Source organism: Spea bombifrons, chromosome 2, assembly GCF_027358695.1.
Source record: "Spea bombifrons isolate aSpeBom1 chromosome 2, aSpeBom1.2.pri, whole genome shotgun sequence".
Lineage (NCBI taxonomy): Eukaryota > Metazoa > Chordata > Amphibia > Anura > Pelobatidae > Spea > Spea bombifrons.
In genome coordinates, this window is record NC_071088.1 from 43968934 (window position 1) to 43996906 (window position 27973).

The following is a 27973-nucleotide window of genomic DNA, read 5'->3' on the forward strand; positions in this document are numbered from 1 at the left end:
GCTTCTAACACATCAACTTTGATGTTCACTTGCTGCTTAATATATCCCCACCCACTGACAGAGGCCATGATAACAGGATTATCAGTGCTATTCCTTTCACCTGCCAGTGGACATAATGTTATGGCTGATCTGTGTAGAAGGGAAAGCAAAAAAGCAATGACAACCACATTGAGTTGGTGTTGTATTCTGCAAAATTAATGCTCACTGGAGAAGTGATCTTTCTAATAGTTTGTAAATTTGCAAAGCCAATAAGTTTTGGAGAGTAGTAACCTGGGCAAATTTATACTATCGATATTAAATGTTATTTTTTTTTTTACTGCCCCCTACTATAGTAACAATTCAGAATCTGCTGGTGGTCTACAAATAAATGTCTTACCTTCACATTGGGGAGCAATATTACTCCATGATCCATCTGCTTCACAATCTCTATAGTTCCTTCTTGAGATCATCCTATACCTAATGACATAAGGAACAGCAAACATTGGCTTAGCAAATGGCCTAACTGTACTTACTACCTGGCATGTTAAAAAAAATCATACACTGTATATACACCAAGGGGATATGGACTAGCCAAGTACTTTAGGTTCCAAAGCGAGTAAGTAAGCAAGTGTGGCTGGGTATGTCCTTTGTTTTTAGAGTGTGGCATCACTAATGCGATGGATGGAACAGAGGATGATGCGATATATGAAGAAAAAGCAGACGCCACTAACAACAATGAAGATGAGGAAGATAGTGAGATCTATGGGGACTTGCATGGAGATCACAGTGTGATCGGTGCAGGCAGATCCCAGGGAGGAGAGTGAGAAACCATGTTGCAATCCTTTCACACCTAATGTAAAAATTTTACGGCTTTGTAAAGAATAATGTACACCTTGTAGTATGTTCCCTATAAGTGCTGGGAAATTCTATATAAATTAGGTATTCCTGAAATCAGGACACCTGAATTGATAAACTTGTAGGGGATGTTCCATCACTTTACCTAATTTTGTGAGGAAAATATGTAAAAAAAGGGATGATATTGATGTTTTATAATGACCATTTACCACAAGTAAGCACATGTGTGTAAAACTCACCCTTCATTACATCTATAAGTTACTCTAGAGCCAAACAAAAAATCTGTGGCCTCCAGTTCTCCATTATCAATGTCTCCAGGATTACCACAACTCCTTACTGCAAAAGAAAAAAAGTCTGTTATACATCACCATTTGTAGAGAGTTGGTGTGAGTGATTCTTGTATAAGGAATCATAAAAGACAATAGTCAGCCAAAAGGATGCCAAGATTCTTAGCATTGATATCTGCCCACATTGATCAACACATGAAAAAAAAAATGGAAGAGACACCTTCCCAAGTAGGTATTTTATTAATGCAACAACAACAAAATAATAAAGTTCTTACGCTTGCAGAACTCTGCAGGAGTAGACCATGTAAAGTCGTCCATGCAAGTAACAGAACTTGAGGTGCCAGGAACACGAGTGTAACCAGGTCTACACTTATAAGACACTTTAAGACCACTGCGAAAGATGTTCATAAGGACATATATCTGTTGTAGCTCCCCATATTGAAGTCTAGGTGGGGGCTCACAAGCACCTATAGAAAAAAAAAAAAAACAACATTGATTGAAAGGCTTGTTAGTTTGAAGCGATTAGCTAAATAATCTCCTAATTATGAAAACAGGAAACATACACTGTTTAAAGGGTGCAGCAATACATTTTAGCAAAGGAGAAGGTATGCATATCATTTAATAATATACAAATTAACAGCATTAACAGAAATATAGAATTTATCCCCCACTAGATCATTCCTTGCCCCTCCTTTTGGCCCCACCAAATTTGGAACCCTCATCTAAACATATGGGCACACTAGGCAGTTGCCCAAACGCCCTGTGTTCTGGGGACCCTGTGGTGAAAAAAAAACCCCCAAAAAAACCCATCACACAAGAGACGACTTTAGCCACAATTTAGTGTCACTAATCCTTCCAATAAAAATATGCAGATTGAAAGAGTAAATAACACAAAACCATTACTTTTTTTAAATAAAATAAATAAAAAAAACTGTTCTATTTATTCCTACAGTAAGTAAAGTGCCAGGAACCAGATAACCGAGTACACACACCAGGACAGGCTCTGCCACACCGACACACACACACACCAGGACAGGCTCTGCCACACCGACACCCAAACACACACCAGGACAGGCTCTGCCACACAGACACACACCAGGACAGGCTCTGTCACACAGACCGTACTAAGCCAGCACTATGTGTATTTATGCCCCCAGCCTGTCCATCGCTTTAGTATTGATTTATGTAATGGCCCCAGCCCCCCCTTGTGTATTGATGCCCCCAGCATAGATAAAATGCTGCCTTGCTGTATGAGGAATGTATATCCGACTAGTTTGTTCCTTCCATGAGTCTATACATCCCTCATTCTGCAGGGCAGCATTTTATCTGGGCTAGTCAGCAATATGTAAAAGTTATGCGTGTCCTGGAAAACATGGTCGATGTGGTCACCCGAATGCCCCACACCCTTGTGTATTGCCCCCAGCTAGCCCCACATTGTATATTTATCCCACCACCCTAACCCCTTTAGTATTGATTTATGGTGAATTAGTGCCCCCAGCCAGCACCCCCTTGTGAATTAATGCTCCCCCTTTAGTATCATGTCAGCCCTGGAACCCTGATTGCATTTACAGGATCTGCACAACACCCAGACTGGAAGCATAGGACTTGCCACCTTTGCTCCCAAACAACATGCCTGTGGCATCCTAGCCTCAAAAAGCCTCTACCCACTTACACATCCATGCAATCACACAAATATTCATTTCTTCAGTTACTCATTCACAGATAAGCATTCATTCCATCAATCTTGCATACTCATTCATTCACCCCCCCTTACCTGAACTGCAGATCTTGGTGCCACTTCCCTCTTCTCTTGTACAGCCCAGGGAAACAGGAAAGGAGTGGAGTCATGTGACGTAAAATCACGTGACTCCACTGGGGTCCTGCTTGTCCTGGGCAGAACAAGAGATGTTGCTCACGCAACGTGTGCTACCAACGCACAGGTAAGTTGCAGGCCCCTGAAGAAGTGATCGCGGGTGCTGTGACCCCTGCGGGGACACGGTTGCTGCGGGCTTTTTTCCCGCATTTAAGATGACCCTGGCGGTAATGTGGCCGCATCGGCCACTTTAGTGTGTGGCCGGCAGTTTTAATTAGATTTAGGGCAGCCTGCCTCCTTGCCCCTGCACATTAGGGAGTGCAGGGTCTGTCACGTCTGACCTGGGCTTCTGTGCTCCCTAATCACTACGCGGCAGCAACTGATGCCAAGCGCCGGGATATGATGTCATCTCCATGCTCTGCATCAATAGCCGGCGCATAGTGATCATGGAGAACTAAAGAAGAGGTCTGAAGTGACAGACCTCGAGCTCCTACAACTGAATAAAAAAAATAGAAGATGAGAAAGGTAAGAGAAGAGGAGAAAGGGGTGTAAGGGCTGTGTATGTATACATATATATGCATGTGTTTGTAAGCTGGCGTGTATGGGCAGTATAGGTATTTGTGTGTTTGTAAGCTGGTGTGTGTAAGTGTATGTGTGTGTAAAGGCAGGGGTGTGTGAGGGCAGTGTATAAATGTATGGACAGGCGTAGGATAGTAATGTATACAGGTAGGGAAGCGCAGGGTTAAACGATGTGAAAAAAATCGTATCCAGGACAATCTAAAACGCAGTCCTTTCCAATGATCTGTATAAAAGAAATGATACCATGGCACAGTATAGCAAGTAAAAAAGTGTAGCCCCTATTTATTGGAGCAACTTACAAGAGGTGATGGCTCACAAAGTGAGCTACAACAGCATAAAAGCAAAGGCAGTCCACGAGGAATTCTCTGGTAAGTGATGATATGAATGGATGAAGATAAAATCAGCCGAGAGGTATGTGTGTATGGGCAGGTGTGTGTAAGAGCAGTGTAGGTAATGTCACGACCACCACCACACTGGCACTTACCGCAGAAGTTTTTCTACCCAAAGTACTACTGCTGAAGGAGAAGCCCCCGGCGGCAGCACCCCAGGATTTAGAGGATCCCAACAGTAAGGAGGCCAGGTAGAGGTAGGTAATATTGGAACGGAGTTGGATCAACAAGGTATTGGTAAAGCGTAGAAGGATCTGGTAAAGGATCCCGCAGGGTGGAGGTGATGCCAAAACGGTAGTCAGGAAAGCTGGGTCAGAGCACCAAAATCGGGTAGTCATACAAGCCGTGGTCAAAATCCAGAGAGGGTAGTCAGACGAGCCAAATCGGAAACCAAATCAGAGAAGGTAGCGGTACAAAATCAGCAGGCAAGAGAGACGTCAGGCAAGCAAAGGGTCAATATACTCAGGAGACTAAACAGCACGGTGCACACAGCAAGACCACAACAGGGTAACTGGGAGGAGGATTTCCGGATTTTCAAATCCTGTGCCAGACCTAAGCTCCGCCCACTGGATGACATCACTGATGCAGCTTCAGCCTGCCATCAAGACCACGCCCCCAGCTATGCTGTGACGACACGCCCCCGTCTTCTACTCAGGAACCATGGATGTGCCGAGATCGGGTAAGTACTTGTCTCTGGGGGTCTCCACCTCGTGGTGCCCGTCGCGCACGGGCATTAGCTTGCCGGGACCGTGACAGTACCCCCCTCTCGAGGACCGGCCGTAGGCCGAAAATTCCCAGGTTTATTAGGAAATTTCCTATGGAATTTTTTAAGCAACACAGGAGCGCGGAGATCTCTAGAAGAAACCCAGGACCTCTCATCCGGACCATACCCCTTCCAATGCACCAGATAATGTATTAAATTACATATTCTTTTGGAGTCTAGAATGGATTGGACTTCATATTCCTCCTGGGAATCAATAAAAATGGCTTTGGGACGCGGGGTATAAGTAGTGAATCTATTACATATAAGGGGCTTAAGTAAGGAGACGTGAAAGGTACGGGGCATCCTAAGAGAGGAAGGGAGTAGCAATTCATATGTGACAGGATTTATTTTGCGAGCAATATGGAACGGACCGATATACCGAGGTGCAAATTTCATTGACGGAACTTTAAGTTTGAAATTCCTAGTGGATAACCACACTCTATCCCCGACTAAGTAGGAGGGACCCATCCTGCGATGCCTATTAGCTTGTTGCTTATACCTTTCAGCAGCCCTGGATAAGGATTGTTGGACCGAGTTCCAAAGGGTAGGTAGTTTTTCAACATAGTGGTCCACTGCTGGAACTTGCGTCAACGTAAAGGTGTCAGGTAACATAGCAGGGTGAAACCCATAATTACAAAAGAACGGGGATAACTTAGAGGCTTCGTGACACATATTATTCCTCGCAAATTCGACCCATGGCAAAAGTTGTGTCCAGTTATCTTGGTGCTCATTAATAAATAAACGAAGAAACTGTTCAAGCGATTGATTGGTTCTTTCAGATATCCCGTTGGATTGGGGGTGGTAAGCAGAGGAAAAAGCTAGGGAAATGTTTAAAGATTTGCAAAATGTTTTCCAAAATAGTGCAGTAAACTGAACCCCTCTATCCGATACTATTTGATGAGGGAGACCATGCAAACGAATTATTTCTCTAACAAAAATAGGAACGAGTTCAGGAGCAGAGGGTAATTTGGGAAGGGGAACGAAATGTGCCATTTTAGAAAAACGATCAACAATGACTAATATCACGGTGTTCCCCTCGGACACTGGGAGTTCTACAATAAAATCCATGGCTAGACAAGTCCAGGGACGAGAAGGTACGGGCAAAGGCTGGAGCAGACCTACAGGTTTGGCATGAAGACTTTTAGCTGTGGCACAAGAAATACATGAGACCACGAAGTCTTTACAATCCTGCACCATAGTAGGCCACCAAAAACGTCTTCTTATTAATTCTAGAGTACGACGAGAGCAAGGATGACCAGAAGATTTAGATGCATGAGCCCAGGTTAAGACTAAGTCTTTCCTCCTCAGGAACTAACAAGGTATCGATGGGCCATTTACTGCGAACTGGGCCTCTGCCTTGAGAACACGAGAAACCATAGACGAGGAAAACTGCGTGGTAACAGACGCAATGATTTGAGAGGGTGTGAACATAGGTTCCGGAGTAGGTTTGATATCAGAGTCATTAACAAACTGTCGAGAAAGAGCGTCAGCTTTAATATTCTTGGAACCAGGACGGTAAGATACAACAAACTGGAACCTGGAAAGAAAAAGCGACCATCTGGCTTGCCGAGGGTTTAGTCTTCTGGCTTTGCTGAGGTACTCTAAATTCTTGTGGTCAGTTAAGATGGTGATGGGATTCCTGGTCCCCTTTAATAAATGCCTCCATTCCTGTAATGCCATAATTATGCCCAACAATTCACGATTGCCCACATCATAGTTAACTTCAGCAGGGGAGAATTTTTTCGAAAAGTATGCGCATAGGTGGAGCTTATCATTAAATTCCTTTCTTTGGGAAAGCACAGTACCCACTCCTATTTCAGAAGCATCCACTTCAATCACAAAAGGTTTAGAGACATCTGGGTGCCTCAATACTGGGGCTGTGGCGAAGGCGACTTTCAATTGAGCAAATGCCTGTTTAGCTTCTTTAGACCAATTTTGACAGTCTGCACCGTTCTTAGTCAGGCTAGTGAGGGGAGCCACAATCTTGGAAAAGTCACGAATGAATTTTCTGTAATAATTAGAAAACCCCAGAAACCTTTGGAGGGGCTTTAAAGCACGAGGTTGAGGCCAATCCGAGATTGCCGAAAGTTTCTTGGGATCCATCTCAAACCCAGATGCCGATATGATGAATCCTAAAAAAAAGAGACTCTGGAAGCTTCAAATTCACATTTCTCGAGTTTAGCGTATAGTTGATTCTGACGCAACCGCTGTAACACGATACGAACATGATTACGATGAGACTGTAAATCAGCCGAGTGAATCAGTATGTCATCCAGATATACAATGACGAATTGCAAAGAAATGTCCCGGAAGATATCATTTATGAATTCTTGAAAGACAGCCGGTGCATTGCATAACCCAAAAGGCATAACTGTATATTCGTAGTGTCCCATGCGAGTGTTGAACGCCGTCTTCCACTCATGTCCCTCACGGATACGGATCAAATTATATGCCCCCCTGAGGTCTAATTTGGTGAATACTGTAGACCCCCGGAGACTATCAAATAATTCAGGAATGAGTGGCAAAGGGTATTTATTTTTAATGGTAATAAGATTAAGTCCTCTATAGTCGATGCAAGGTCTCAGGCCTCCGTCTTTTTTGGCGATAAAGAAGAATCCTGCCCCAGCTGGCAAAGTAGATTTCCGAATGAACCCCCTCTTCAGGTTATCTTTGATATATTCTTCCAAAGCCTTGGATTCTGGTAATGACAAAGGATATGTACGTCCCCTAGGAGGGATAGTACCAAGTAGAATGTCTATCGGACAGTCATAAGGACGGTGGGGAGGAAGAACCTCCGCTTGTTTTTTGTCAAAAACGTCTTGAAAAGCTTGATAAGCCCAGGGTAAGGCTGCTGTGGAGATAGCGGAAATGGAGGTATTATTAGCTACCACGGACGACAGGCGATGTTTAGAGCAAGACGGACCCCATGAAGTTATGTCTCCGGACTGCCAATTAATGGAAAGATTATGGGCCCGAAGCCAGGGTAGACCCAGAACGTCAGGACATCGAGGAGACGAAATGACATGAAAGTTTGCAGATTCGTGATGTAACAATCCCACCGAAAGCAACAATGGAGACGTTTGCTCAGTAATAAAGGATGGACGGAGGGGTTTGCCCTCAATGGCTGTGATAGCAATAGGTGGGAATATCTTGCAAAGTGGAATCTGTTGCGATAGGGCGAAGGCTTGATCAATAAAAAAACCAGCAGCTCCCGAGTCAAGCATAGCTTCGGTAAAGATTTTAACATTATTCCACACTAAGGAAATAGGAAGGAGTACACAATCATTATTCTTGAAATTAGGAGCTCGAGAAATCTCACCCAGCCAAGGCTCCTTTAATTGAACTGGGTGCGAGAGTTTTTCCGGCTTATTAGGACAGGAACGGACGAAATGACCTTTGCGTTCACAATAAAGACAGAGTCCTTCGGTTCTACGACGGTTCTTTTCGGCGGGGGTTAATTTGGTAGCCCCCAATTGCATCGGCTCTTCCGGATGAGGAGCAGGATTAGATGGACCAGAGGTAGGTAATCGGTAGAAATTCCGCTCCCATCTCTTGGCTCTTTGAGATAGTCTCTCTCGAATACGATTATCAAGTCTGAGAGCCAAGGATATGAAATCCTCCAAGTCACCTGGATGGTCTCTGGTAGATAACTCATCCTTTAATCTTTCAGACAGTCCATCATAGAAAGCTGCAATCAGAGCCTCGTTGGACCAATTAACTTCAGCCGCAATGGTCTTGAATTCAATAGCATAATCAGCCACTGAACGGGATCCTTGCAAGGAATGCAGCAAAGACAAAGAGGCTGTAGCTGCCTTGCCTGGTACATCAAATGTCTTGCGAAAAGCCAATAAAAAGGAACTGCAGTTATAAATCAACGGAGAGTCTTTCTCCCATAGTGGAGAAGCCCAGACGAGGGCTTTGCCGGTCAGTAAGGAAACCATATATCCCACCTTGGTTTTCTCAGAGGGGAACATATGTGGGGATATTTCAAACTGAATAGAGCATTGATTCAAAAAACCCCGGCAGGATTCAGGATCACCATTGTAACGATTAGGTGTCAGCAATTTCACAGGTGTTGATATGGAGACAGCAGCTGCGGCAGCAGGAGTCAGGTCAGACGAAGCAGAGGAAGAGCTTACAGAAGCTGGATCTCCAGAACTTGCATCAGACCGGGCGACCAAAACTTGAACAGCATGGGCCATCTGCTCCAAGGTGTCCTGCAGATTTTTAAATCTAGATTCATGAGACTCCAGCAGCTGGCCGTGAGAAGTCAGAACCTTGTGCAACTCCGAGGAATTCATGACCCTGTTGTACTGTCACGACCACCACCACACTGGCACTTACCGCAGAAGTTTTTCTACCCAAAGTACTACTGCTGAAGGAGAAGCCCCCGGCGGCAGCACCCCAGGATTTAGAGGATCCCAACAGTAAGGAGGCCAGGTAGAGGTAGGTAATATTGGAACGGAGTTGGATCAACAAGGTATTGGTAAAGCGTAGAAGGATCTGGTAAAGGATCCCGCAGGGTGGAGATGATGCCAAAACGATAGTCAGGAAAGCTGGGTCAGAGCACCAAAATCGGGTAGTCATACAAGCCGTGGTCAAAAACCAGAGAGGGTAGTCGAACAAGCCGGGGTCAAAATCCAGAGAGGGTAGTCAGACGAGCCAAATCGGAAGCCAAATCAGAGAAGGTAGCGGTACAAAATCAGCAGGCAAGAGAGCCGTCAGGCAAGCAAAGGGTCAATATACTCAGGAGACTAAACAGCACGGTGCACACAGCAAGACCACAACAGGGTAACTGGGAGGAGGATTTCTGGATTTTTAAATCCTGTGCCAGACCTAAGCTCCGCCCACTGGATGACATCACTGATGCAGCTTCAGCCTGCCATCAAGACCACGCCCCCAGCTATGCTGTGACGACACGCCCCCGTCTTCTACTCAGGAACCATGGATGTGCCGAGATCGGGTAAGTACTTGTCTCTGGGGGTCTCCACCTCGTGGTGCCCGTCGCGCACGGGCATTAGCTTGCCCGTGCTTGCCGGGACCCAGGACAGGTAAGTGTGTGTTGGTAAGCTGGTGTGTGTAAAGGAAGGGGTGTGAGGGCAGTGTATGTCTATATGTGTGTGTTTATGGGCAGGTGTGTGTAATGGCAGTGTATATGTATACATGTGTGTTTATGGGCAGGTGTGTGTAAGGGCATTGTATGTGTATATGTGTGTTTATGGGCAGGTATGTGTAAAGGCAGGGTCACTAAAATAACCTCTGTAAAAAAAAATAAAAAAAAAATAGGGAAGGGGGCAGTGGCATGATTTAGTGGTGGAACTTATTAGTGCCCCCCAGGTTTTGACTGTGGTATCTTATGTGCCCCCCCCATATATTGTTCCTAGAGTCGCCACTGATCCCGTTTAAAGTCCAAAGTTTTTGCCGCTGCTTTTGGGGAGCTGTTGCACTTGTGTATAACCATCTACCTAAAGTCAAAAGCGGGTCTACAAGACCTTTCAACTGGGCACATGATCTACTATTTTTTTTTTTTTTTTTTACTATTTTAACATAAATGTGAAAGTCAAAAGTATATTTGGTACTGCATTCTTGTTTAAATATGAAGGATTGCGTCATACTGTAATTAATTCTTACGTATGCAGAGTTCAGAAATTTGTGACCATGTGGAATCATCCAGACAGGTTATAGTTTTGCTGTTTTCAGGTATCTCATAGTAACCACTAGTCCTATCGCAGGAATATACCACAGTGTGTCCTATAGGAAAGGAATCTCCCGTAATTGGTTCCGTGTGATTCATCTTTGGAGGAGGGCCACATTCACCTACAGAAACATTACAAGAAGCAGACATTCAGTTATATCTGTAAAAAAGAATAAATCCTTTCCTTTTACACATTCCACACAGACTACAAATACCACAAATGATAAGACATAAGCAAAATGGAGAAAGTCCTGCACCTGATGCTCCTTATTAAAAGCAGAGAAGCAGATATATTTGGTAACTAGTTTAGCAGGGTCTTCTTCACCGTTGGATAGTAATGAAGCATATGACGGAGCTAATAAATAATAACATAAAACAGTGTTACATCAATGCACATTTGTAGGCTGTGTCGGAAGTGTCTATTGATTGAGTTCACCACATTGTAGCTGTGTTCCGTGTTTTGAGCACTCACAAGACAGTATAAATGTCTCTAACACTCCATAGAATAATGCATATTAAAGTACTCTGTAAACATTCTAACACGCATTCTTCCAAAATGAAAATAAAATTACCTGACACAGACCTCCTCTATGACCAGATTATTCTTGTCACTAATTGGTTGCTTGAAACCAATAAAACGATTCCACACATGTATAGAAGGTATTCTGAATAGACCCCCACCTTTGGTGGAGCTCAATGGAGGTAAATATATCATGTCCAGGGAGGTGTGCCCGGCTGAACACATCTCCTACAAGACATTTAGCTGGGGTGTGGAAAGGGGTAAATGTATATAGGAAGATTCTGCAGATCCTCCCCATGCACTTTTAAACATCATATGCATATGATGGCTAGAGTGTCTCTTTAATCACATGATAAACCATTTCATGCGGAATTACAGGTACCGCGTATATTCCTGAACTTGGATAGTGTATCTCCACTCCATATGCACTCCATATGGAGTGCACTCCATAACACTCAATATAAGCCACCTTCTCTTCCCTAACTGACCTTGTAGACGAAGCTGCCGTCTTTTTATTTTTTTTCTCTTCAACTTGCTCGATATTGCAGTGCACACTAATGAACATTTACAAAAAACAAATGGGTGGAGCAAGTTGTCTCAGCAAACGATTTTCAACAATCCTGCACCGAAGATGTGCCGTTTCAATGAATAAAACTTGTGTCTTTTCTGCTGGAAGGGAAGGATTTTATCAGTTGAATAAAGGGGTATTGTTTTAATATTGATATCCTTCACTTTAAATTAAAAACGCGTGCATGGAGAGTGTCATTAGACACCCTCGGACTCTTGTGGAAGCCAGAGCAGTGGCAAGCAATATGTTTATTTGGCCAAACATGTCTCCTGCAATCCAAGGAACCTGGGAAGTGGAATATTTAACGGGGGATTCTGCTGGAGTTTAAGGGCCCCTAAAACAATCATATGCATCAAATTACATATGATGAAGCGTCTCTTTAATCCCATTTTCATCAGTTCCAGAATACTATATATATATTTATGAAGTACATATATATAGCATTTCTAAAAGAAATAAAAGAAACACCATATAGCTACTGGCCGGCTGCCCCTTTTGTTCTCACCTGGCTGATGGTTACAGTAGACAGTAATGTAATTTATAGATGTTTACAGTTCAAATGTGTGCACTGCACCAGTTTTACTTACTGAATAGGTTCATATTGGCTATAATGTTCCTTCGAATGTATACATTAAAGTACGTCAAGGCATGTTAATGTTTGCCTTACAACAATCAATACTGTGTTTTTAGGTATTAAGAAGGAGCTCTTACCTTGGGTACCAGTGATGGGCATACAGAAGACCAAGAAAAGTAGTAAACTGTGACTACCAATACTATACGAGAAAGGAGGAACCATTATGGAGCCTAGAGAATAAGGAAAATGTATATTGTTAGCTTTAAAACAATAAAATCTGCATTCAATATATGAATTGTGTTTCAAATGGAGAAAAAAATAATCCTTCACATTAAGTGTAAAATCCAATGCTGTGTACAGTAGTGTAGGCCAGCATTGACTAAAAACAAAAATAAATTTCCTTTATGTGCAGACCTGGAAGCAGCCATTATTGTCAATCATGTGATAATGTGGGTTACATCCCATAGGCAATCACACTTAGAAACATAGAAAGTGACGGCAGATAAGAACCAGTAGGCCCATCCAGTCTGCCCAACCTCTGAGTACTTTCCTTTAGTACCTGCCCTTATCCTATATCTAGCTTGGCCTTATGCCTATCCCATGCTTGCTTAAATGACTTTACTGTATTAACATCCACCACTTCTGCTGGAAGGCTATTCCATGCGTCTACTACCCTTTCCGTAAAGTAATATTTTCTGATGTTACCATTAAACCTTTGCCCCTCTAGTTTATGCTTGTGTCCTCTTGTTGTGGTAGTATTTCTCCTTTTAAATAAACTATCTTCCTTTACCTTGTTGATTCCCTTTAAGTATTTAAATGTTTCTATCATATCCCCCTGTCCCGTCTTTTTTCCAGGCTATATAGGTTAAGATCCTTTAACCTGTCCCGGTAAGGTTTATCTTGTAATCCTTAAACCATTTTAGTAGCCCTTCTCTGAACTTTCTCCAACATTTCTATATCCTTCTGGAGATATGGTCTCCTCCAGTACTGTACACAATACTCCAAGTGAGGTCTCACCAGTGATCTGTACAACGGTTTGAGCACTTCCCTGTTTCTACTGCTAATACCTCTCCCTATATAACCAAGCATTCTGCTAGCATTACCTGCTGCTCTACTGCATTGTCTGCCTACCTTTAAATCCTCAGAAATAATTACCCCTAAATCCCTTTCCTCACACGCTGAGGTAGGACAGTATCAAATATTCTATACTCCGCTCTTGGGTTTTTATGCCCCAGGTGCATTACTTTGCATTTATCTACATTAAATGCCAATTGCCACAGCTCTGACCATTTTTCCAGTTTACCTAGATCGTTTGCCATTTGGCTTCTTCCTCCAGGAACATCAACCCTGTTGCAAATTTTTGTGTCATCAGCAAATAAACATACCTTTCCATCAAGACCATCTGCAATATCACTAATAAAGATATTAAAGAGAATGGGTCCAAGTACAGATCCCTGAGGTATCCCACTGGTAACAAGACCTTGTTCTGAATATATGCCATTGACTACAACCCTCTGTTGTCTGTCACTCAGCCACTCCTTAATCCATTCAACAAACATTGGGATCTAAACCCAGAGATTGCAGTTTCTATGTGGGACAGAGTCAAAGGCCTTACTGAAATCCAGATATGCAATGTCTGCTGCACCACCTTGATCAATTACTTTAGTCACCCAATCAAAAAAATCAATAAGATTTGTTTGGCAAGATCTTTCTGAGGAAAACCCATGTTGTTTTTGATCTTGAAACCCATGTGACTTCAGATGTTCAACAATCCTTTCCTTTAACATTGTTTCCATTAATTTCCCCACTACAGATGTAAGACTAACTGGCCTGTAGTTGCCCGACTCCTCCCTACTGCCTTTTTTGTGAATGGGCACAACATTCGCTACTTTCCAATCCCCAGGGACAACTCCCGTTACCAATGATTCGTTAAATATATCAGTTAACGGTTTTGCTAGTATACCCCCAATGACAATGCTAAGGAAGGCTGTTCCTGTATAGACTTTCATTAGTTGTAGTGCCTGGCTGCTTGATTGCCTGAACCATTTTGTTCTTTACAGCAAGGTAGTGGGATAAAAGAGTCAAGAGTGTTTGTCTAGCAGATTGGCTAAGATATTACCTTTAATAACAGACTAATCACTTCTCCCATAACAAGGAAATCTAAAGAAAGCCACAGTTACAAAGAACATGCTGTGCAATAACTGAAAACTCCTTTTACTGTTGTCATATTTTTTTTTTATTATTATTATTAGGTACGATAAGCGTGAATGCCTTTAGGCTAAATTACAGGACCATAACCCTACATTCATAAACAATAAAAAGCAGATCACTTATTGGTTCTGAAAGTACATCAAAGTTTAGATCCTAGCAAAGAGCTTGACGAATCTAATGACATACTGCAGAGTGAATAAAACACAATTTGCTATAAGATACACACTTATATTACGTTCAAAAATTAAATTGTTTTTGTGTTTATCCCCTTGCATAATACAAACAGTGAGCTGCAGCATATTAAGAATACCAATTCAGTCCTATTTTCATTTTGAATCCATATTTGTGAGGAAAATATGAGTCATGTCTGTAAGCTTGCGGGCAGGGCTCTCTCCACCTAATGCATCGGTGTGTCTTAGGCTAGGTTTCCACTTGGGTTTTTGTCCTGCGTTTTTTTCTTGATGAAAAACGCCAAGAAAACTGCCACTGCATTTACCTGCGTTTTGGCGTTTTTTCTGGCGTTTTAGCCTTTCTGTGGAAATTGCTTTGTTTGACCTTAGGCAGTTTTTCCAGCCTTTACAAGTTAGAAGTTTCACCCAGCTAAAAGGGATTAGGATAAATGGCAAGTATCGGCCCTCTCCTGATGTCATTTACTTGGTAGACCCTTTTGTCTCTTTTCTGTGGTTTGTAAGGCATGTTTTATTCCGAATGTCTGCTCCTCTGGGAAGATTGGCCCCAAATGATGGTGCAAATTGTTTGCTGTTGCTTTTGGCACGCAGGATCCGGTCGCGTATGTTTGTTTGTAATGGCATGTTTGTTCCAAATGGTGTAAAATTCAATATGAACCAGTCCAGGACTTTGTTTTGTGTGAAACTGTTTGTTTTCAGCCTAATTCTCGTAGGACACACAGATACTGGGTCCATCCTCTGCATTGTAACTGTGGAAAAAACGCCATAAAAAACGCCAAGGCAATAAACCCACATGGCTTTTTCATGGCGTTTTTTCTCTCCCATAGACTTCTATTGGAGAAAAACGCCAAGATTTCTTGCAAAAAACGCCAGAGTGTCAACATGCTGCGATTTTGAAAAACTGCCACAGAGCCCAAAAAAGCAGAAAAACGCCAAAGAGGACTGAAAAAACGCCAGACAGAAAAACGCCAAGTGGAAATGGCATTTTGCGATTTCCTATTGAAGAACGGCTAACATCTGGCTGCAGCCGTTTTTCACTTAAAAAAACGCCAGGTGGCGCTATTGGCGTTTTTATGGGCGTTTTTAGCAAAAAAAAACCAAGTGGAAATCTAGCCTTAGTCTGTAAATTCTTCGTCATATCTCTTGAATATACCTTATTTGCTCAATTATAAGACGACTCTCCCAAATCTGAATATTAATTTAGGAAAAACAGAAAAAGCCTGAAGACTATCCTATAGGAAAAAAGTTTTACTAGTAAATATTAATTCACATGCAAACTTTTTTTTCATATTTAATAAAAACTATGATTGGAAAAAAAAGATTTGTTTTGTTTTTATTTCCTTTTATTTGCCAACCTGCCCCCTATATGCCTTTTAACCCCTATTTGCCACTCTGCCATCCCAGATATGCCTTATACACCCATATATGCCACTTTGCCTCCCTGATATGCCTTTTAACCCCCTATATGCCACTGACTCCGGAAAACCATTTAACCCCCCATGACACTCTTAAACCCCCCCCTTCGACTAACCAGCGCATCCCTTTACTTGTGACCCATGCTTCAGACTCCTTGGTGTCTGTGTGATGCAGACCTCCGCTGCTGCTGGCCTGTACTTACGCCGGGGCTTCTATGACTGAGCACCGGCATCACATGATCTTCCGGTGCTCCATCATAGAGTGTTGGCAGCAGCGGAGGTTGTCTGTGTGCATCCCACAAACGTTCACTGGCTGCGTGATGCGCACAGACAACCTCTGCCGATGCCAGCACTTCCGCCGGGGCTTCTATGGTGGAGCACCGGAAGGTCATGTGATCCCGGTGCTCCGTCATAGAAGGCTCAGAGGAAGTGCCGGAAGCAGCGGAGGTTGTCTGCGCGCACCGCACAGACGGCCACCGGCTGCCAGTGAGAAAGATCCAGGTCCCCTGCAGCGCTGTGGCGGATCTGGATCTTAAGTCTTGTAGTCAGACCTCTATTTGAGGTCTGATTAGAAGACGACCTTGAATATAAAACAAGGGATTATACCTCGTCTTATAATTGGGCAAATATGGTATATTGTAAGAAGCGCTGCGTAAATTGTTGGAGTTATATAGATAAAAAAAATTTAAAATGTCACTTTCTATCACTGCTAACTAAAGAGTGCATGTACCGATTTGGATTGAAGGATTGTGCAACCTAGACCAAATAAATAAATAAAATCAAAATACAGTTTTGGGGACTACACAATTTCACACTCACGTATGGATTATATGTAATGAGAGGAGTGAAACCTGATGGAAAAATCCCATAATGTTAAAATTTCTCATCTACCACAAAAATCAGACAATATTGATAAACGACTTGCATATCGACCTGGCAATGTTTGGATCACTTAACAATGCTGTTTCACTTACAACATTATTTGTACTCTTTTCATTGGAGCCCATTTTACATTCCATAAACCATTGCAGGCATTCTTATGTCTGCTTCGTTTAACTCCCACATCTCAATGACTTTCTCCTCCATGTTTTTGCCACTCACAGAATATAACTTGCTTTTTGTTTCTGGTCCCCATCACATATATCCTGATCCTTGCCTCTGCGTTCTCCTCATATAATCCCTGTGACTAACTTACACAAATGGATACAGAAGAGAGTAAAACAATATATGTTGGCAAAGGTACACATCACTCCTAGACTGCATGGCAACAGGTCCAATGTACTGGCTCTTCCCAATCCCCATCGCACAATGTTGACAGTTAGGGCCAATGGCTTTTACTTCCAATTTTTCTTTTAAGGCACATAGCCCACGCCATGTAGGTACCCTGTGACTTGCTATACAGAATGTGAACACGACATGTGGATCAAACACCCCAGAATGCTCGTATTCTTTGTGCCTTTGTGTCTTATCTTGCCAAGCTTGGTTGGCTTTTTAATTTATAAGATGCAACGAAGCATTAAAGAGCAGTCAAGTGGCCAGTCACAAAGGAATAATGACATCACATTTACTGGCAACTTCAAGAATAAAAATAAACCAGTTGAATAGATACCAGCAATCTCTTGGGGATTTCATTTGGGCTTGATTTCCTGTATACTTACCTGTTAATGCTTACTGGAGTTCTAACAAAAAGCTATTGTATAAAATATGTACTAAGAACGCTTACTAGAATAGGTGGTTAATATTTTACAAGTTGCAACTTGTATAATACAATCTCTACAACAAAGCGGCAACTTCAAAATGCCACTCAAAAGCCCCAATGGGATAGGTTGGTAGCTTAGCTCCAATGCACAATTTAAGTTTCCCAAATCCTACATGTTGTTATTTATACTTTAAAATGTATATATTGGTGAAAAGGATGAAAATATATACATGTTAAATATGTTACAGATCAACATCATTCCTTCCCATTAAGTCATCTCTTCCCTATTGTGAAGTTGCATCAGTGGCACACTTTGGGGAAGTACTCTGGTAGGCCTGGTCAACAGAGTAGATAGCGAGGAGAAGTGGACAAAGAAAGAAGATATAAGAAAGGAGTGAGACAGCACATAAAAACCACATCTGCCTACCAGGACAGCCAGGCCCATTACAACAGTAATAGTTGTACCCCTGTCTGTGGCCTTGGTGGAGCATAATCTTTGAAGAAAGAGGGGGGTATATGACCAAAACATATGAAATGAACATATATGAAAATAAAAACATGGATGGTGAAGAAAAAAAAAACCTAGATTCGGCTGGCCCAGAACTGACCCCTCACTATGCTGACAACAGCAACTGACGATTTCCTGGGACAGTTGGCAACTATGTAATGACCAAAGAGGTACCATCCGCAGTGTCAGACACCACTAGGTGTCTGTGTTCCGTTCAGAGAAGGAGCCCAATATGCAGGACGACCAAAGGAATAGGGAAGCAAAAACAGGTGAAGTTCAGACTCACTTTACTAGGTACAGTCCAGGGTCTGGATCAAGCACAGGTACAGGTGACGGTACAGGCGCAGGCACAGGTGCAGGTGACGGTACAGGCACAGGTATAGGCACAGGCACAGGCACAGGTGCAGGTAACGATACAAGTGCAGGCACAGGTATAGGCACAGGTGCAGGTAACAGTACAGGTGCAGGCACAGGTATAGGCGCAGGCACAGGTGCGGTAACGATACAGGTGCAGGCACAGGTGTGGGTAACGATACCGGTTCAGGCACAGGTTCAGGCACCAAATAGGGCAAGGAGCACAGCACTTGGGACGCTTTGTAGTATACAGAGCGTCTCAGAATATCTGAGTACTGCTGAGAGGGAGCTTGGGGCTTTTATAGGGATCACAGGTGTGACGTCTGGTGTCACGCCTGTAGATCCAGCCCTAGTACCGCCTCTCACACGAACTCTAGAGGGAGACGGCGTTGGAAGCGCCGCCCCTCTAGCAATAGCCTCCTCAGTATCACCTCCCATCTTCTCCTGCACACAGACGGCAGAAGGAGGAGGTGCCGGAGCGACATGAAGAAGCACCGCCCCTCTCTTGGCACCCGACGCCGCTCCGTCGCCATCTTTCCCAGCTCCCCACGTGGATGTGGGGAGCGAAGAAGCAGCCGACCGACACGACGCCGTCACCAGGGATCCGGGAGAAAGCCGGCGCCGACCCTGCGTGCCGGTACGTGCGTGACACGCAGCCACACTGACATCTGTAGGAGATGTCACCACCTTTTTTTTTTTTGGATTATAGTAAGATACACTGAGAACAGACGCGACGAGGGAAGAAGTGAGATCATAGAGAAATGCAAAGGGAAGAACATATAAACAATGGAATCCACTTTGCTTCTGACAGACATAAAACGTAGCATACGTATTAATATTAAATGGTGATCACATCTTCCTATTCATATATCAACACACACATTTTAAATGTATTTTAAATGGCATTTCTGGAGTCGCATACAGGAGGTTAAAAGGGTTTTCCGCCGTAGTTTCTATGACGCAGCACCGGCATCACATGACCTTCTGGTGCTCGTAGAAGTTCTGGCAGAAATTACAAGCAGTAGTGGGGGTTGTCTGCGTTTATCGAGCGGACGTTCGCGGCTGGCAGAGAAGAGAATTCCCCGCAACGCTGTGGAGAATTCTCCTCTCTGCCAGCCACAGAAGGTATGCACGTAGACAACCTCCGCTGCTACCGGCACTTTCACCGGGGCTCGGTAATAGACGCCTGGTGTAAGTGCCGGCAGCAGCTGAGCTTACCAGACAGGAGAATCCAGGTCCACTGCAGTGCTGCGGGGATCTTAGTCTCATAGTCAGACCTCATTTGAGGTCTGATTAGAAGACGACCTCGATTATAAGCATTTGCTCTGAAAACAACCTTGTCTTATAAACGAGCAAATACGGTATGTATGTATGTGTATATTATATATATATATATATATATATATATATATAATTAACACATACACACACACACACCTATAAAATGGTGAAAATCCCATTCATAAAGGGTTAAAAGGCAATTTACAACAGGAAAGTATCAAGGTTGAAAAGGTAGAATCCCAAGTATTTTTGCACAATTTATATATATATATAAAAAACTAATAAAAAAATTGTGGTTCAAATGTATTTTACCCATGCTGCATTCCTTCTGTGGAATTCAGTTTCTCATCCCGCCATACAAAAAGCATACAACCTTTCCTCCTAACACTCTCAGCGATTATCCTAATCAAGCCATCTGAATGACCAGAAGCCTCCACAGATCATCCAGACCCTTCCCCCTCAACCAAGGACTAGATTGTAAGGTGGCAACAGCAGGGTCCTCTTCTCCTTTTGTACCAGTTTGTTTTACTGTTTTTTTGTTTTTTGTTTTAATTATTCCACTAATCGTAACAACACTACGGAATCCCCTGACGTTATATAAATACCGTATTTGCAAATGCTCTGAAAAATAGCCCTTGTCCTATAATCAAGGTCGTTTCAAATAGAGGTCTGACTATGAGACGAAGATCCATATCCCTGCAGCGCTGCAGGGGACCTGGATCCTGGACCTGCCTGGTAACCTCAGCTGCTGCCGGCGCTTCCACTGGGCATCTATCACCGAGCGCCGGCCAAAGTGCAGGCAGCGGAGGTTGTCTACGCGCGTACCTTTGTCGGCCTAGCGTGCCCTAAGCTCGGGGGGGGGGGGCCTCCTCCGCGCCAGGATAGCCTGCCCCCTGCAGAGGAAGCAGAGCCGGTTGGGGAGATCATTGATCTCTCTGTGAAGCAAGACCGGCCCGTCCATGGGACCCCAGCGGCACTGTGCTGTCCCAAAGTCATTGGCAGATCCGGTAAACTTGGCGCTTTCATTTTCTGGAGGAGGCAGGGCCTAGCAGGGTCACACAGCGTTGTTGCGTCATTGGCCGTGGGAGCTGTAGTTAGCGCCTGCTGAGGCACTGCAGTGAGTGAAGTGCCTTAGCGGTAAAAACAATATATCGAAAAAGGTTACCATAACACAGTTACAGGCAATCAACAATTATATTCTAATAACATTGTAATAACATATGTACTTAACTTCAGAGAGTATCAGCATATCAAATGACTCTTTGAACTTTGATGTCCAAAATGGCTCTAGATACCAGGTTTATACAAAAGAGTTTAAAGGATTCCTTCAGTAGTTGCTTTCTAATTTTTAGTTACATTACTAGCCACTAAACTAGTTCTAGCTTCTTGGCACTTAACTTAGATGGAAGAGTAGCTTTCTATTTCATACTTTTTCTCTGGCAAACTTTCACAGCTCCATTAGCTTCAGCCATGCTGCTTCCTTCTTTCCCTTCCAGTCTCTTCTGCCCCCCCCTCTTCCTGGTATCCCATTGTGCCTGGTGTATTCCACATAGCTTTTCACGTAGGCAGCCATTATCAATGGTCTTAAATAAACAAGAGATGTACACATCATCACTCGCTCTCTAGTGCTACCTGGTGGTATAGCTAATGCACTTCTTAAACAATATAACTTATTGGTATAGTATGTCACAGTCAGGGGAGTGGTTTATCCAAAGGGAGATACAGATACTGCACCTGTGACGTGAATCACTAATAATGGACAACGCAATCCATGTCCACTACACCCTATTTGCCACTCTGTCCCATGATATGCCTTTTTACCCCCTATATGCCAGAGTGGCATATAGGGGATGTAAGGCATTTCTGGAGGAAGAGTGGCATATGGGGGGATAAAAGGCATATCACGGGGCAGAGTGGTATATAGGAGGGTAAAAGGCATATCAGGGAGACACAGCAGCACATAGGGTGTATAAGCATACCCAGAACCTTCCCTTGCGGGACGCGGCCAGAACTGCACGCTGACGTCACGGGCGTTCCCGCTGACGGCAGAGGGAAACACTCCCATTTAATGGAAGAATGGGCGGGGAGCGGGGCGTGTGAAGACGGAGGATTCGGGTCTTGACCTGGAGAAGCGGAGGAGCGGCGTTCACCTGGCAATCTCCAGGTCAAACCTGGAGAGTTCCCAGGTATGGGTATAAGGCATTTCTGAGGGCAGAGTGGCAAGCCTGGGGGCAGATGTTCATAACTGGGGGCAGGTTGGCAAATAAAAAAAATATTTTTCTCAATCATAGCTTTTCTTAAATATTAATTCATGTAAACAATTTTTTCATATTTACTAGTAAAACTTTTTTCCTATTGGGTCATCTTATAATCAGGCTTTTTCCTTGACATGACAGGTGCGTTTATGCACTCAAGTCTTGTGTTTATTCAAAGTATTTATTTACTGGTGCGATGAGTGTGTTAGTGCCAGTGTCTGAGTGGGTGGATGGATGGAAGGATTGTTAGATAAGTGTGTTAGTGCCAGCGTCCGGGTGGGTGGATGGATGGATGGATGGTTTGATGAGTGTGTTAGTGCCAGTGTCTGGGTGGGTGGTTTGATAAGTGTGTTAGTGCCAGTGTCTGGGTGGGTGGTTCGATGAATGTGTTACTGCCAGTGTCTGGGTGGGTGGTTCAATCAATGTGTTAGTGCCAGTGTCTGGGTGGCTGGTTAGATGAATGTGTTAGTGCCAGTGTCCAGGCGGCTGGTTTGATGAGTGTGCTAGTGCCAGTGTCTGGGTGGGTGGGTCGATGAGTGAGTCAGTGCCAGTGTCTGGGTGGATGGGTTCAATGAGTGTGCCTGCGTCTAGGTGGGTGGGTTCAATGAGTATGTCAGTGTCTAGGTGGGTGGATTCCATAAGTGTGTCAGTGCCAGTGTCTAGGTGAGTGGATTCCATATGTGTGTCAGTGCCAGTGTCTAGGTGGGTGGATTCCATAAGTGTGTCAGTGCCAGTGTCTAGGTGGGTGGATTCCATAAGTGTGTCAGTGCCAGTGCCTAGGTGGGTGGGTTCCATAAGTGTGTCAGTGCCAGTGTCTAGGTGGGTGGGTTCCATGAGTGTGTCAGTGCCAGTGTCTAAATGGGTGGGTTCCATGAGTGTGTCAGTGCCAGTGTCTAGGTGGGTAGGTCCGACGAGTGTGTTAGTGCCAGTGTCTGGGTGGGTGGCTTTGTCAATGATTGTGTTAGTGCCAGTGCCTGGGTGGGTGAGTCAGTGTGTGTGTTAGTGCCAGATTTCAGTGTGTGTGTGTGTGTGTGTGTATGTTAGTGTCAGTAGGTGGGTTGGTCAGCGTGTGTGTGTGTTAGGGCCAGAGTCTGGGTGGGTCAGTGTGTGTGTGTGTGTGTGTGTGTGTGTGTGTGTGTGTGTGTGTGTGTGTATTGCCAGTGTCTGGGTGGGTGGGTCAGTGTGTGTGTGTCAGTGCCTGGGTAGATGAGTTGATGAGTGTGCTAGTGCCAATGTCTAGGTGGGTGGATGGAAGGGCGAGTATTAAATGTCTGGGTGGGTGGCTGTTATGAGTGAATGAATGTTCGTGCCAGCGCCTGGGTGGGTGACTGTTGAATGACTAGTTGTGTTGGTGTGAGTGGGTGTGTTAGGGTGAGTGCACCTCCCGAGGTCAGGCTCTATGTCTCACCCTGGATGGCTTGGTGTGACCGCTGCGAGTTGTTGTGTAATACTAGGGGGTGTTGTGTGATAACAGAAGGAAGAAAAGAAGCAATGGAAAAAATCAGTAAGAACGGAAGAGACAACAGGAAAACAGAAGAATTAATGAGGAAGTGAGAAAGAGAGGGCGAGATATAAGAGAGAACGGGAGAAAATAAAGTAGTCCATTTACCTTCCTGAGGTGCAGCTACCGCTATCCGCGTTTAATACCGAAGTCTTCCGTTTCCCAACAGTGTCCGACGCTCCCACTGTTATGTCTGGCCCCTCCGCCTGTCTCTGCCTGTCTTCCTTTTCGCCCCGCCTCCTACTGTTTTTTTTTTTTTTTTTTGCACATGAGTGGGTGGGGCTTAACGTCGTACTCGCAACGTCTCCTCAGTGTGCGAGTCGCCGTTTTGTTGAACTTATCGGCGTTTCAAAGATGTAACAGTATGCCTGAGAATGGCTGACGCGGGAAAGAGGAAGCTATAAAGTAGGCAGACAGGATTTGAAGTTTTAAAAAAAATCCGCGTTTTTGATTAAACACGAGACGAGAGCTTAGAAAGGGAAAAAGCTTGAATTAATTGGTTAGTACGAGTGGAAGGGATATAGAAGAAAGAACGTATTGAAAAAAGATAAAGACAGGGAAAAGGGAACGGTAGAAATAAAATAATATTAAGCATTTTATTTATATATTTCTCTATTGGAAAAGTATAAGAGTCAATGGTTGAAGAAAAATGGAGGGGAGAAGGTGTAAAGTAGTTAAGGAGAATAGAGGATAATGAAAAAAGAATGGCATGAAAGAAATGGAAGCTGAGGGGATAAAGAAGAAAGTATGAAATAGACATGGAAAAAAAGTCAAATATAGTATAATTTAGTCTTAAGGAAAATAAAATGTGCAAAGAAAAAGGGGGCTTATGAGTATTAACTAACTCTAGAGAAGGCTGGGGAAATAATACCAAATAAAAACTGAGAAAATCGATAGGCCTACTGTACGATTGCATTAAGAAAACCTAAAAGACATGTGAAAAGAAACAGGCGCAGAACTCATCACAAAGACTTCCTAAATGAAGGCACAGAGTAACTGTGCTGGGGTCACTCATTTGCTAAACCATAGGGATATGGTGACAGCTATAGACAGTTATGGTGCTTAATCATAAATATAACCAAAGTCCTCAAAACTTTTATTTTACTGAGGCTAGGATATACTCAGATCAGCCACATGCACCCTCCCTTCAGACAGCAGTTTTTAATAGGTGATGAAAGCAAGCAAGCAAGGAAGGGTAGCTCACTGCCAGGCACACAAATTAACCCTCAACAAGGTGCTGGAGTGAGCGAGAACACGAATTTATATCTGCTGCATACAATATGCATTTACTGACTTATTTCATCAAAACAGACTTATAAATTAATTGATCAACACCATGAATGATTGATTCTTACTCTACTGGCATGTTCATAAAAGCAAAATATGCAGTTCAATATTCACACCTGGAGCGCTTTTGTATGATATTCTTAAATCCTACGCTAATATTGAGGTAAACAACAGAGGGATAAGCCTACCTAGAAAAAAAATATATTACAATTGTAAGAGATTCAGTTAAGTATTAACATGGGACAACCGTAGTAACTGTCATGTTCAGGGCAGAGTACTAGAATACTAATAATAGTCTAAATAGCAGAATCAATCTGCCGGGAAAGAAAATTTGATAATTCTCCCTTTTTTTTTTTATAATTGCTTAAGATGTTAAATGTCAAATTAATATATCATCAAGAAAGTGTGAATTAATATTGCATTTTGATAATGATGATTCATTTTTCATCAAGCTCAATAAATAAAAAAAAAATTAAATCCATCATTTAACCAAGTGGAGTATAATTGTCACAAAAGGGTTAAATATTATTTTCCTGAGTTAGGAAATTAGAAGTGCGGAAGCAGTACATAACTCTTCTGGATGTGTTCCACCCTGGACCATTACAGTAAACACTGAAAGCCACTATACATACTAAAGTGGGTATAGCTTGACGTAAAATTACTGAGTAACTAAAACAAAAGTGCAGATAAAACAGGGCTGGGCTCTTTCTGCTGTCATTGCTGTAGAACTCCCACAATGCTCAGGCAACCACTTTTTCAACATTATGTTCTGTGCCACATTTGATCAGTTCTTGTAAAATTATATATATTCATAGCTCTGTGCAATACACCTCTTGCTGTGGTTTTGCTGACCATTGTGAAGTGGTCTTCAAGATGACACTGTCTGATAGAGTGATTGGGCACACGTGCAAGATTTTGAGAGAAGCAGGGAAGCAGAGATAACATTACTCAATGTGGTTATCTTTTTCATGCATATCTCGCCTCTGTTCACTATGTGGTGCAATGCAAATGTCATAGAATTAAATTCGGAACTTGGGTGGCAAATTTATTTTTTTAAGGAGCTTTGGAGATTTAAATCTAAGAAATCAAGATAAAATATATCAGGTTTATATGAGTAAAGTGGAGATTCGTATTATCACAGTTATAAAGGGACACCACAAACACATGCCAGTGTTATGGGGAAGGTTAAGGCCCTGCGCAAATGGTTTTGTACGAATGTTTCAAAAGGTATAAATGTCAAATAGAGTTGTGTGTGTGATAGTCCGGAGGAATTATTTAATATATATATATATATATATACTGGGGTTTTTTGTGTGTATGTACAGTATATATATATATATATATATATATATATATATATATATTAAATAATTATGCAAACCACCTATATCTTCTGCATTGCATTTTTTATCAGAGCAACTGGAGATATTTACTTAAAATAATGGGGCTATTTTATTTAAATAAAGGGAAAGGCAGACACTCAAGTGCAAAACTAGGATATTTTATTCTAAAAAAAAACCCAGTTACTATAAGTACAGTGAAAGATATCTAGACAGTTTCAGCCAGAAGTCAGGGAACTGCCTGTGTTTACCATCTTCCCCACAGACAACAATAGTGACCCCCTACTGGGCTGAGTGCAAATCCTGAACCCTGTGCAAATGAGGGCCTGATGGAGAACTACGTGCGGTTTCCTGTGACTATTGTATGTAAATTACCCCCTTGTACTGTTTAAATACTGGTGTGTTTTCAATAAAACTCAGTCTTGTTTTCACCTCAACGTTGGTGCCAGAGCCGGCCTTAAGTGTTCTGGTGCCCTGTGCGGACTACTCCTCTGGCCCCCCGCCCCTTCTCACTGCCTGCCCCTTCTCACTGCCTCCCCCGTCTCCCTATCCTTACTTACCTTGCTGCCAGAGTCCTGCGGTGGGAGCGGGAGGCGTCTGTCTTCCCGCTATGCCGTGGTGCGCGCTTCACAGCTGAGCGCTGGAATAATGCCGGCGCTCAGCATGAAACACCGGCACCGCGACAGAGTCACGGAAAGTGAGGGGCGCCGAGTGGTCGCTGAAAACTTCACGAGCGACCGCTCGGCACCCCTGCCAGGGACTTAAATTAAAAAAATCGGGGTTTTTTTGTTTGTTTTAACTTTATTTAACATCCTCCATGTTAAATAAAGTTAAAAAAACTTTATTCAACGTGGAGGATGTTAAATACAGTTAAAAAAAAACAAAACAAAAAAACAATGTTTTAATTTAGCCCCTTAATGACAATTGACGGTCCGGGCACGTCACCCAAAAACGAAGGGTTAACAACAATTGACGTGCCAGGACCGTCATGACTTTAAACGGAGAGCGGTCACAGCCGCCGCTGCAAGTGATCTTCGCCATCCGCAAGATGGCGACTGCCCGGTAGAAAACTCTGGCTCTACTTGCAGGTTGAATACAGGTACTGCATTCAACCATGCAAGTCAATGGAGCCCAGCTTTCTAATCACAGTGTGATTAGTAAAAAAAAAAATAAAATTAATAATAATTAGAAAAAAATTGTTAAAAAAACGGTAAAATGTAAAAATAATTTCCCATGATGTCACTATCAGGGGAACCTTCAAGTTGAAAAAAATGTAAAAAAAATTAAAATTAAAAAAATGCCAAAAAGAAATAATATATATATAAAATATATATTTTTGTGAGCAAGTCCTAAAATTAGCACATTAGCTTAAATCAATTCTCGCATGGAAAGAGTTTAAATACTGGCATATTAAATGCCCATGGGGTGTCTACTTTTAAAAAATGTATGATTTGATGGGGTAAATTGAACTGGCAGGGTTCAACAATGTCGCAATTAACACGGGGGGAAGGATGGCCACACATCTAATTTCCAATTAGAAAAATGCACATGTCCCAAATGTGGCCTTTTAGTTCCCCCCAAAAATGACAAACCCATGCATGTGGGGTATCACTGTACTCAGGAGATGTTGCTGAACACATATCGGGGAGCTGTAAATGTGTGGGGGAGAAATACACACACAAAAATACTACTGCAAACTTTGAAAAAATGCTGGTGGTAAAATGTGTGCATGCAAAGAGTTAAAATACCAGCATTTAAAATACCCTGGGGTGTCTAGTTTTCAAAGATATATGGTTTTATTGGGCACACTGAAATGGCCCGGCTTAAAGATGTACCAAATAGGGCATGGGCATGGGCAGTGGATCCCCAAAGTTCAACATTGAAAAATGCGCATACCCCAAATGTGGCCCTG

General features: G+C 43.0%; 1 protein-coding gene across 1 annotated transcript in view; it reads right to left on the reverse strand.

Annotated features, from left to right (window-relative positions):
• The window catches only part of LOC128473646 (complement decay-accelerating factor-like), a 30581-nt gene extending 6925 nt beyond the window's left edge, over positions 1-23656 (reverse strand). Inside the window, exons 1-6 of the mRNA XM_053455897.1 lie at positions 23543-23656; positions 12160-12252; positions 10297-10482; positions 1397-1588; positions 1074-1170; positions 377-456 (exon numbers count right to left, since the gene is read on the reverse strand). Coding sequence (XP_053311872.1) covers positions 377-456; positions 1074-1170; positions 1397-1588; positions 10297-10482; positions 12160-12244 — 640 coding nt within the window. The 5' untranslated portion in view covers positions 12245-12252; positions 23543-23656. The remainder of the gene's footprint in view (positions 1-376; positions 457-1073; positions 1171-1396; positions 1589-10296; positions 10483-12159; positions 12253-23542) is intronic.
• Between the last annotated feature and the right edge of the window lie 4317 nt (positions 23657-27973).